At 40.4% G+C, this 12,829-nt stretch overlaps 1 protein-coding gene across 3 annotated transcripts in view; it reads left to right on the top strand.

The window, feature by feature from the left end:
• The window catches only part of LOC122556139 (AP-2 complex subunit mu), a 67,593-nt gene that overhangs the window by 25,501 nt on the left and 29,263 nt on the right, over window positions 1-12,829 (top strand). For all 3 annotated transcript variants that reach the window (XM_043702624.1, XM_043702626.1, XM_043702625.1), the window contains exon 3: window positions 10,380-10,645. In XM_043702624.1, coding sequence (XP_043558559.1) covers window positions 10,380-10,645 — 266 coding nt within the window. The remainder of the gene's footprint in view (window positions 1-10,379; window positions 10,646-12,829) is intronic.

Genomic DNA, 12,829 nt, shown 5'->3' on the forward strand with positions numbered 1-12,829 from the left:
TCATTTATATAAATGAAAAAAGCAGTGGACCAAGCACTGATCTTTGTGACACACCGCTGGTCACAGGCCTCCAATCTGAAAAGCAACCTTCCATTACCACCCTCTGTCTAATACCTTCGAGGTAGCTCTTCGTGTATTCCATGTAATCTAACCTTGCTAACCAGTCTGCCATGTGGAACATTGTCTGTCTTTCTGGACTTCAGTAAGGCATTCAACAACATCCACCGCTCTGCCTTCTTTAGTCATCTTCATTATTTCTTCAAAAAACTCAATCAAGTTCATAAGACACTATTTCCCACGCACAAAATGGAGTTCACTATCTCTGGTCACTTCTTGTAAATCCTGTCTCTCGGAATCTCCTGCAACAACTTAGCTACCACTGACATCAGGCTCACCAGTCTATAGTTCCCTAGCTTGTCTTTATCGCATTCCTTAAATAATGATATCACATTAGCTTACCTCCAGTCTTACAGGAGCTCACTCCTGGCTATTGATGATACAGATATCTTAGCAAGGGGCCCAGCAAACAGTTCCCTAGCTTCCCACAAAATTCTAGGGTATGCTTGATCCAGTCTCAGGGGTTTATCCACCTTTATGCATTTTAAGACCCCCCAGTGCTACCACTTCCTGTAATATGGACACTCTTCAAGATATCACTATTTATTTTGCAAAGTTCTCTAGCTTCCATATCCTTCTCCACAGTAAGCGCTGAGAAATATTTATTTAGTATCTCACCCATCTCCTGTGATTCCACGCAATGGTGCTCTTGCTGATCTTTTAAGGGGCCCCTCGCTACTCACTGTAGTTACTCTTTTGTCCTTAATCTTTTGTAGAATCTCTTTGGACTCTCTTTCACCCTACTTGCCAAAGTTATTTTATGTCCTCTTTTATTTTTCACCCTCTTGAGTATTCTCCTACTGCCCTTACTCCCTTCTAGGGATTCATTCAATCCCTACTGTCTGTATCTGACATGCTTCCTCTTTTTTTCTTCTTGACCAGAGCCTCCATTTCTCTTGTCATCCAGCATACCCTACACTTACCAGTGTTGTCCTTCACACTAGTAAGAACATATTGTCTCTGTTCTCGTTATCTCGTTTTTGAAGGCTTCTCACTTTGCAGCTGTCCCTTTAAATGCAAATATCTGCTCCTAGTCAACGTTTGAAAGTTCTTGCCTAATACTGTTGTGCATTAGGCCAGACCACTCAACTTTTTTTTTAGCAAGCAGCCCCAGACTGTAACTTTGCAATTTGTTTTGGTAAGTGTACAGTGAAAATTCCCCAGATTAAGTTGGCGAGGTTGACTACTAGATTTTAAAACCAACAAAAGGGCCTGTTTCCATACTGTAGGGAATCAAATTTTCAAAAAATTATTCACAGAATTACACAATGCAACACACAGAACAGAATAAAGAACCCCTATAGAACTCAGTCTATCCAAATTAGACATAATTATGCTGTTCTGAATTTACACAATAGTCCCAATAAGCAAACTCCCTTTAAAAACCAGTATAAATGGAACACATGCTTACAGGATTGAAGTTGAAGGGCAGAAAGAGAGAGCGCAATTCCACACAGCTCACGATTGAACTCCTCACCAGTTCAAGACTAAACTAAACTGCTCAGCTCAGCTAGAGAGCTGACCACTCCCCTTTCTTTATACAGGTCACTCCTAAAACATGACCACTTTGGCCTGACATCTCATCTGCTTGCATATAAACAAAAGATCTCTCTCAAAATCCTTTACATCTCCCCCGTACCAAACCAGACTGATCGGAGCCTCGTCTGGTTTATTACCCCTCTGGAAAAAATCAAGGACAGAGTATCCCCAGCATCTGCAGTCCTCACTTTCTCCCAGAGTATCCTTGAGCCAAGGAACAGCTTTTAGAAAAGAAAGGGACTAGCTATGTGACACTGTCAAGGTTGGCCTTCCTCCAATTCAGAATTTTAACTTTTAGATCAGGTCTATCCTTTTTAATAACTACTTTAAAGCTAATAGAATTATGATCACTGGCCCCAAAGCACTTACCCACTGACCTCTCAGTCACCTGCTCTGCTTTATTTCTCAAGAGAAGGTCAAATTTTCCCCTTTCTCTAATAGATACGTCTACGTACTGCATAAGAAAAGTTTCTTGTACACACCTAACAAATTCCTCTTCATCCAAGCCCTTAATAGTATTGCAGTCCCAATCAGTGTGGCAAGTTATAATCCCCTCCCACTAGCACCCTATTATTCTTACAGATAACTGATCTCATTACAAATTTTCTCTTTAATTTCCCACTCTGTCTTGTTGGGGTAGGGGGTGGGAGAAAGGTGTGGTTGGGTGGTCTACAGTACAGTCCTATTAAGGTGATCATCCCTTTCATATTTATGAGTTCTACCCAAATACCTCAGTAGATGAACTCCCCGTAATATCCTCCTGAAGTGCAGACGTAAAGTTATTCCTAACCAAAAACGCCAGTCCCCTGCCTTGTCTCTTGCCTCCCTTTCTATCCTTCCTATAGCACCCATATCATGGAACATGAAGCTGCCAGTCTTGTCCATCGCTGAACCATGTTTCTGTAAAACTGATATTCCAGTCCCATGTTCACGACGATATCCCGAGTTTATCTGCCTTACCTTGTTTTGAAATAAATGCAGTGTAATTTATCAGTCCTACCTCATTCTCTGCCTTGTTGCTGCCTGCCTTGACTTGTTGCTTTTTGCAACTGCACCAGCCTCAGACTCATCTCTCTTTTTAACTATTTCTGCGGCCCCCACCCCCGTCCTAAGTTGAAATTTTCTCGAGTAGTGTTAGCAAATCTCCCTGCCTGTACATCAGTCCCCTTCAGGTGGAACCCATCCTTCTTTTACCGGTCACTTCTACCCCAGAACAGATCCAAAATTATCTCATTCTCCCTGCATCAGCTGCACATGCATCTACGCTCTCCTCCTGTTCCTATTCTCACTAGCACATGGCACTGGGAGTAATCCAGATATTACTACCCTCCAAAGGCTTCCTTTTTAATTTTCTGCCTAAATTATTTTATTCCCTTCCCAGAACCTCATCCTTTTCTCCTTGATCCCTGTGGTATTCCACTAGTTACAGCCTTTATCCACGTTAGTGTACTTTCCTAAAGGATGTTAGTCTTTTTATGACTGCCTGTTGTCACAGATTATTTTGTTGATTTTCGCATTTGATTGTCACGATGTGATTTGAACCCACGTTCCCAGAACATTAGCCTGGGGCCTCTGGATTACTAGTCCAATAATACGTCGATTTTGCTGCTCCTCGGATGCTGCCTGAACTGCTGTGCTCTTCCAGCACCACTAATCCAAAATCCATAATCCAATAATCCTACCAGTAAAGGGTAACCAACTGATTTTATCCTCATTGACTGGGACTGATGTTACTATACTCTTAAAGGTTCTGCAACCTGAACTGTGCTTTCAAATTGCAACTTTGCACAAATGTTTGCATTCGTTTTGTAATTGTAAAGTGTTGAGCAGCACTTCCTCTAATAAACCATCGAATTGCAGAATGTTAAAGAGGGAAGTAGTTGTCGTAGTGATATTGTAACTGGACTGGAAATCTGAAGTCCAGGCTAATACTGTTGGGCAACAGCTTCAGGTCCTACCATTGCAGCTGATGGAATTTAAAATCAGGCAGTTTTAAAAAAGATGTCTGGAATAAAAGAGCTAGTCTTGTTGTATCTGGCAACTGTCATTGATTGTCATAAAAACCCATTTAGTTCACTTATGTCTGTTTTATGTCCTATCAGTTTTACCCAGTCTGGCCTCTGTGACTTCAGGCACTTCGCGCTTTGGTTGACTCTGAACTGCCCCCTGAAAGCCAAACTTTCAAGGACAGCTGATAGTGGACAATAGATGCTAGCCTTGACCATGACATTGTATCCAATAAAAGAAGCACAAAATTCAGTCCTTTGTGCAATTTGCTATGCTATTTTTTGAGAGAGCCAGATTCTAACCTAATGCCCTTCAGTCTTGGTAAACTGTGAACACAAAACAGGAAGTGCTCCAACTCTATTGCTGATCCCAGTGATCATTTTATATTGTTGATCCTCCATTCTGTGATGGTTCCAAAATTGTGTCTCAGCGCTGTAGTATTTGTGTGGTTTTGAATTTGTTTTAAACTGCCGCCCTCTGACTTTCAAACTTTCACAACCACATTCAATAATTTATTAGCTGGTTTGGATTGACAGAAGTGTTATGCTGGGGTTTGTGGGGGAATCCTGTTGATTGGTAACAGGGTTGCCTGCCTTCTGAAAATGAACTAAATGTCAAAACATGTTCGCTGCAGACTTTGCTAATCATAATTATGTATGCGTTTTAGTCTGTTTGCAAAACATGAAATTTAGTCTTGTTTCCCCTTCATCTTCTATTCCTCCCTTACCTGAATAGTGATTTAGTTTCACATGCTGTGGCTTTTGCTGTTTCCAAATGGGTTTTCAGGTTTCCGCAAACTAAAGTTAATTGGGTTACACAAACATTTTTGGCTGAATGACCTCGCAGCAGTCTTGCTGAAGCAGGTTAAATGTTTAGACAGATTATACAGTAGGAAATTAACCCCAAAGATAAAGTTTAAAAAAAAATGCTGAGGAAATTTACTGGACGAGGTATTTTGATTGTGGACAGACTAGAGCGGAGCTCAAAGTTGGAAGAATTTTGCCAGAGTAAATAAAAGATTCTTTTCTCATGGCAAGGAAGTTAATGGTCAGTGCACACATTAAAGGTAATTGGCAAAAGAGTCTGAAGTTGAAATATTTAGCAGTTATTCAAAATACACTGCAATGAAAAGATGGTAGAAGCAAAATCAGTAACAGCTTTCCAAAAGGGAACCAGTTTGTGCTCTGAAAGAAAGAAATAGTTGGCTTGAGGGGAGAGTATGAGGAAATCTGACAAATTCAATCACTGTTTGAAAGGGCCTGGCACATGCACAGTGGACCTATTTATGTCATGTTTGATTGTGATAACTGGACCTAAAATTTCTCAAACCTACTGTAAATCTTATGTTTCTCAAGATGGAATATTGGTGCCGTGGAATGGAGTACTTCATACACTTTTTTGTGGGTGCCTGAACAAATTCTCGATGAAAATTGGCTACTGACGATCTCACTGATCCATTTGAACTACATTGATTAGAATCAGAAGTTTAGACATTCAGTGGATTCAGCTGTTATTTATGAACATGCCATTTCTCCATTTAGTTTTCAAGGTTGCTTCGTCCCAGATGACATGGAGGAGCTGTTGTTAGACTAGGATGCACAAAGTTAAAGATCACACAACACCAGGTTATATTCCAACGGGTTTATTTGGAAGCACTAGCTTTCGAGGTGCTGCTACTTCATGAGGTAGTTATGGAACAGGATCGTAAGACACAGAATTGAGAGCAAAAGATAAGTGTCATGCAACTGAAACTGGTGGTGTGTCGAGTTTGCACATTCTCCCTATGTCTCACAATCGAAAGGTGTGCAGGTTAGGTGAATTGGCCAAGCTAAATTGTCCACAGTGTTCAGGGATGTGTAGGTTGGATGCGTTAGTCAAGGGTTAAATGTAGGGGAATGGGTCTGGATGGGTTACTCTTCGAAAGGTCGGTTTGGACTGGTTGGACTGTAGGCCTGTTTCTACACTAGGGATACTGTTTTGAGCAAACATAGATTGCTGTTTAGCCTTTAATCTTTTAGAATGGGTTGCAGGTTTCGGTTCCATGTCTTATGATCCTGTTCCACAGCTATCTTATGAAAAAGCAGTGCTGTCAAAGCTAGTGCTTCCAAATAAACCTGTTGGGCTATAACTTGGTGTTGTGTGCTTTTTAATTTTGTCCCAAATGGCCATTCTTCTCCTGATTCATGACAGCATTAGTTTGGGAGTTGAGTCATACCCAGCCTGTTTCTAGCTGTGTTACAATAGTACTGTATTCTTGTGCTGTTTCCTCACTTGAGCTGAGTTGTAGCTCTGGCTTTTTTACTTAGGATCCCTGTGTTAGTAATTCAGCAGCACATTTGACCCCTTGTACCTCTGCACATTTTGTGGAAGAACTATCTTATAGTTTCTGTTCCTTGATCTTTCCTATCCTCCTTTCCAATTTTTATTCAAATATTTATTCACTTCCCTATTTACACTGAGATTTTACTTGTGTTTCTGACAGTGAATCCCATAATCTGGTAACCTGTTAAAATTGTTTTTAAAATGTGTCCTAAATAGAAAGCGAGATTTCAAAGGGAATTGAAGGTTGTTTTGAAATAACTGTCATGAAATTATGCTACAAATGGAGTGTACAGTTCTTGTGCACTTTCTATGGTACTCATCAACTGCAGGCCTTCATGAGCCTTTGATATGCTGAATAAATGTGTCCAAATGGTTGGTTTATTACTCTGGATCTTAAATGCATCTCTAAGTTAGAACTTGACTGTGTCAACTTGCAGTGATGATCTTACATTTATCAGTATGTAAAGGTACTAATGCGGAGAAAAGTTCAGGATTCTACATCTTGCACTCTGCTTAGATGAGGATTGCTGTTGTGACCTATTTTGTAAATCTGTGGTGTCCTTGCCCAAGGCTTTATCTCTGCTGGTGAAAATTGACGACACTGTTCCACTTCATATTTGTTCACTTTGAATTGAGGGAGGGCAAGGTTGATGCACTGACACCGAGTTAATGCTTTGAGAACTGACTCCTCCATCCTGATTGCAGATTCTTAGACTCTTTGCAAGTATTGTGTTGGGACGTTATGTTAACTCTAGTGATGCAAGCACTTTGAATGGACACATCTACATTGCTTCCTTGCCATTAGTGCTGATGAAGCACAAAAGATAAAATTACTTTATGGGGTATTGTTAGCAAAGCTCAGTTCTAATATGCATACGTTCATAAAGCCAGTATCAATGAGGCATAAATGATATAATTGGTTGTTTTGTAATGCTTTTATATGTTGGTGATTAGCACCTCGCAGTTGTCCATTGTTCTGCTTTAGATGTCTGTGAGTAGTCCTTTGTGTTTCTCATCTATTTTTTCTTTTCTGTGCTTTTGTGTATTCTAACCCTCTCTCTCGTTGGTCTGACACTTCCCTTTCCTTGCTGACGTCTCATTTTTCCTCATCTCATCATGTGCTCATTGGCTGCACTAGGAATAGGTAAGAGTCATTTGTGACCTTGTGCTAATTAACTAGTGATTTGTCCTGTGACGTTTATCTTGGTCACGTTGAAAGTTGTAAAATTAAAATATCCATTAACTAAGGGATGCTGTGGTGGGGCGGGGGGTGGGGGGGCGGGGGTTCATGGGTTGGGGAAAGAAGGGTGGTGTTGGGGGGAAGAAGCAGAAGAGAATTGTCTGGGAAACACTGTACCAGCAGTAACTGTTGGTTTTTAAAAACTTTATAAGACTGAATGCGTTTAAGAGGAAGCTAGATAAGAATGAGGGAGGAAGGAACAGAAGGGCACTACTAAGCTTATGTTCCAAATGCTGAAAATGTGTTGCTGGAAAAGCGCAGCAGGTCAGGCTTATGCCCGAAACGTCGATTCTCCTGTTCCCTGGATGCTGCCTGACCTGCGCTTTTCCAGCAACACATTTTCAGCTCTGATCTCCAGCATCTGCAGACTTCACTTTCTCCCTTTATGTTCCAAATGCTGTCACAGAAGGAAAAAACAAATATCCAGATCTCCTGTACGTCTTGGCTGACCACAGCTCAGATTTTCCAGCTTTGAACGAATGCTGATCACTCCCCTCACTCCCCTCACTCCCCTCACTCCCCTCACTCCCCTTGTTCATTCTCCATGTTGTGACATTGCCAATATCAAGCAAAGCTTACTGGCTACATAGCTCACCTGTAGTAATTGCCCTGTTGCCAGCACTGGGTTTTGTTTTCATTCCAAATTTTTTGGGGAGGACTCGGTCAACTAAATGATTTTCAGGAGCATGCATTTTGAATGTTGGGGGAGGGTTGGGTCTTTGAGCAGATGGAAAAAAGTTCATAAGTTTAGATTCTTTGTTATCTGCTGTTTAAGAACAATAGAGATCTTGCGAAAGTTTACTAGTTTGTTCCCATACATTTCAATTTTACTGATTTGAGATGGAGTGATATATAGGCCTTGGCTCCTTCCAGGTTAGGATAAAGCTAATGGTCTTGCCCCTAAATGCTATATTATTCAGTGGTTTATTCCTCTTAGTCCCTCCTGTGCTAGAATTGTGTCCCTGTTGTAAGAGTCAGTTGCTTACAGGTTCTTTAGGTCAGTGCTGATGCTATCTTAAAAAAAATACATTTTTCCTTGAACAGTTACATCTGTCTGCTATGCTCTTAAGTAAGTGAATCTCAAATCCAGAACAGTACTTTAGAGGCATCCATTGTTGATTGTAAATGGCATTTTCTCACCAGCTTTGTTTTCCAGATTTCTCTAGCAGGTTGATCTGTATAGTAGATCATGAGTTTTCAGGTGCTGCTGCTAATCCTTTGAACTGCATGATTTGTTAACTAAATTGTTCATTGCACGTTGTGTCTTACTTTAAAAATGTATTCTTTGAACTTTGGTTATGTTTGTAAATAGACTGGCATTGTAATCGTGCTGCACATTGTGGAGGCTACAGAATCTTGCTAAGCAATCAACAAATAATCTTCATATTAACCTCCTTTCAGCTGTTCCCTTAATAACTGCATTGGACTCTCCAACTAATCCTTGTGACAAAGGATCACATGATGGGTTGAATTTACTTTTTGCTGTTTTTCTGAATTGAGAGTATTTCGCAGTTAGACCTGACTGTCGATCTTAAGTGTAAAACATCCCAGAAAATATATTTATAGATGGTTAAGAAGCATACTTTGGATGTAAAATTTTTCCTTTTAGTAATTTCAGTCATTAGTATTTGCAGGGCCATTTGGAAACTCTGCAAAACAATGAGCAACCTTCTTGTGATTGTATAAATCATTGTTGTGACTCCATTTAATGAAGTGGAATATATCTTCTGTTCTGTAGAGTTCTAGCAGAAAATAGTTGCACATCTGTGTAAAATTATGTGCAGTAATCCAAGGCTACCATTTTTTGAGATGGGTAACTTGATACATATGTTCTTTATAGAATCCCTGCAGTGTGGAAACAGGCCTTCGGCCCAGCAAGTCCACACCGACCCTGCGAATATCCCACCCAGACCCATTCCTCTATTACTCTACTTTTACCCCTGACTAATGCCCCTAACCTACACATCCCTAAACACTGGGAAATTTAGCATGGCCCATTCACCTAACCTGCACATCTTTGGATTGTGGGAGGAAACCCACACACACTGGGAGAATGTGCACACTCCACGCAAACAGTCGCCTGAGGCTGGAATCGAACCTGAGTCTCTGGTGCTGTGAGGCAGCAGTGCTATTCACTGAGCCCGTGTCATCCTGTGTTCTTGTACAAGTATTATCTCCTCCACTTTTTTTCTCTCTCACCCCCACCCCCTTCCATTTCTGTGCATTGTATAATAGAAGCGAGAAGGCTAAAGGTGATGTCTTGGGACCAAAATATCTGTTCTATGATTATATTCTATGGATGTTTCAAATTGTTGTGGGTGAGGAAGCCAATCTGGTGTATTACTTCTACCACTGAAGTATTGCTCGCTGTCGGCCTCTAATGGTAGAAACTAAGAGTTGCAACATGTTATTGGAAAGGAATTGTGCCCTTCAAAACATGTTCAATGAGTCCAGTGAGTCAGAATATCACTGAGATGGAGGTAATTGTGAGACAGGCTCTTATGGTACAGTGCTGAAAATGTGTTGCTGGAAAAGTGCAGCAGGTCAGGCAGCATCCAGGGAACAGGAGAATCGACGTTTCGGGCATAAGCCCTTTTTCAGCCGTCCTGAAGAAGGCTTATGCCCAAAACGTCGATTCTCCTGTTCCCTGGATGCTGCCTGACCTGCGCTTTTCCAGCAACACATTTTCAGCTCTGATCTCCAGCATCTGCAGACCTCACTTTCTCCTCTTATGGTACAGTGGTAGTGTCTCTAACTCTGAGCCAGGACACCTAGGTTCAACTCTCTCCTGCTCCAGAAATATGTAATAACATCCCTGAACAGGTTGGTTAGAAAATACTATTATTAAATAACTTTCTCATCCCTTTATCCATGTAGACGTTGTGCCTGGAGAGGCTACTGACTATGTAATTAGGAAAAGAAAGTGTAGGACTAGTTACAACCCTGTCATGTCAGATTTGAGTAATTGAGGTGGTTTATTGCAGGTATCAGAATATGAGCTTATAGAAAATATTTGGTAGTTTGGATAACATGAGCTGACCGGCTACACCCTGGGGTATCTAATATTTCTTGTCATAATGAAATGAAATGTGTGAATATTTAAATGAAGGTTTATTCACAGCCGTCTAATTGATTGCAATCCTTTGGTTTGCAGACGGAACGCAGTGGATGCCTTCCGCGTCAATGTTATCCATGCAAGGCAACAAGTGCGTTCACCAGTGACTAACATCGCAAGGACCAGTTTCTTTCATGTGAAACGTTCCAATATCTGGCTCGCAGCTGTCACTAAGCAGAATGTTAACGCAGCCATGGTCTTTGAGTTCCTGTACAAAATGTGTGATGTTATGACTTCATATTTTGGAAAGATCAGTGAAGAAAACATCAAGAACAACTTTGTCCTTATTTATGAGCTGCTGGATGGTATGTATAAGTTGGAAGGATGAAAAGCAAGTCTAGGCTGAAAAGCATGATCAAAATTTCAGCAATATTGATTAATTAGGCACTATAAAGTAAAAGTACTGAGTGATTTGGAGTCAGTTTAATGGTTTTTCACCCCCAAAAAAGAAGCTGGTAAGAGTAGATGAGGTAAGTAGCAAAGATGTATTTAGACAAAGCTAGATGAACACAAAGGAGGAAGAAATGGAATGATATGTCTGTCCAAATGAATAACGATGAGGAGGTTGATGTGATGCATCAACTTTAGCACTGATTAGTTGTTTTTGTGCTGTACATTCAATGATTCCATGTCATCTTGTGCTTTTTCACATGACTGACTTAGAACTTTATTGGCATAGCTTGCTCATGGGTTCCATTGCAGAGAAACATTAGGAGCAGGTAGCCTTCATAATGTTGACTCTTACAGTTTCAATAGATTATACTTGCTCTGAATTCTCAGCCTACCACCAAATATTGAGACTGCAATGCTTCATGAATGCCTGCCACCACGCCTTTTCGAGGATAACTACTGATGGACAACAAATGGTAGCTGCAATGTTACCCATACCTTGAGAATAAATTTTAATGAATATATTCTCATTTTGAATACGAGGGAGGAAAATGCTGTCCCAGCTGAAGCAGAGTTAAAACCATAAACTTATTCAAAGGGGAATTGAATTGTCTTCCTACTCGCTTTTATAAGCAATTGTAAAACCCATATGGTTATGCTGCCACATCATTTAGGATATATGGGGGGAATAGTTCAGTCATACAAACAGATTTGCATGTTCTAGCTTTATACCAGATGGTTTGGGGTGTTCTAATGGTCTGTCCAAAAATTACAATTTGTTACAACATTATGTATGTTTTGTCTTTTGCACATTTCCCAGTAACGTTGTTAGAGCATTTGGACGATGACTTATTGGAAGCCAACAGAAAGTCATAGAGATGTACAGCACAGAAACAGACCCTGCCGACCAGATATTCTAAATTAATCTAGTCCCATTTGCGAGCATTTGGCCCATATCTTTCTGTTCAGTTACCAATCTAGATGTCTTTAAAATGGTGTAATTGTAAAACTGATATAATTCCAAAAAACTGGTAAAGCTGAGTGTGTAGCGATAAGTGAAATCAAAACTATTTCCTTTCCTTAATAAAACAAAAGTTTGACTATAAACTACATGAGTCATTAGGATAGTTGACAAAAAAGTCTAATTGAATTTGATGGAGCATCTTTAAGATAAAAAGAAAGATGGGGAGGTAGAGATGGTTTGTGCTTGATGAGCAGGTAGCTGAAGGAAGGGGAATTGGGGATGCGCAAGAAGCGAGGATTGTGGGAGTAGAGATCTGAGATTTGTGAGGCTTGAATTTTTCAAGCTGAGAGTTGACAGTTTTTAAAGCAAGGCAGTGAATTTTTAAAAGACCAGCGCAAGCAGTGGTTTAACTGTTAAACAGGGCTTATTCCTTTGTGCTGCATTAGGAAAAGCTACATATAGTTTGATCGTGTAGCAAAATTGGGCCCATGTTAGCTATTGGTTTTAAGTTGCACTTGATGTCTGTCCTTACATGTGACACTTGTACTTGGCTCAAGTATCACATATTACACGGTTCACTATGTTCCCACTTAAAGGATTAGCCTGTGGGTAAAGTTCTGGAGGTAATAATAAATGGAACCTAAAAAGGAAATGAATCCAGGTTTAGTGATGTTTATCTCACTGGGTAGGACTGTAGTAATCTAGCCCTTTTTTGAAATGGATCAAAGTTTAAAGTTTTTTTTTAAAGATGTGCAAAATATTCCAATTCACCTTTCTTTTAAACCCAGGATTCTATATTTAAGAGGAATGACTATTTGTCACAGATGATTAAACATCAGCTTCAGAAATAATTATGACCATTCGCATATAACTGTACAAATTAAAAGTTGATCCTTCTTTATAAGCTCACCCTTTACACCATATGGTGGAAGGGGTGGGGGCTGCAGGGAGATAGGAGAAAGTGAGGACTGCAGATGCTGGAGATCAGAGCTGAAAAATGTGTTGCTGGAAAAGCAAGCAGGTCAGGCAGCATCGAAGGAGCAGGAGAATCGACGTTTCGGGCATAAGCTCGAAGAAGGGCTTATGCCCAAAACATCAATTCTCCTGCTCCTTCGATGCTGCCTGACCCGCTGTG

This window comes from Chiloscyllium plagiosum, chromosome 13, assembly GCF_004010195.1.
Source record: "Chiloscyllium plagiosum isolate BGI_BamShark_2017 chromosome 13, ASM401019v2, whole genome shotgun sequence".
NCBI lineage: Eukaryota > Metazoa > Chordata > Chondrichthyes > Orectolobiformes > Hemiscylliidae > Chiloscyllium > Chiloscyllium plagiosum.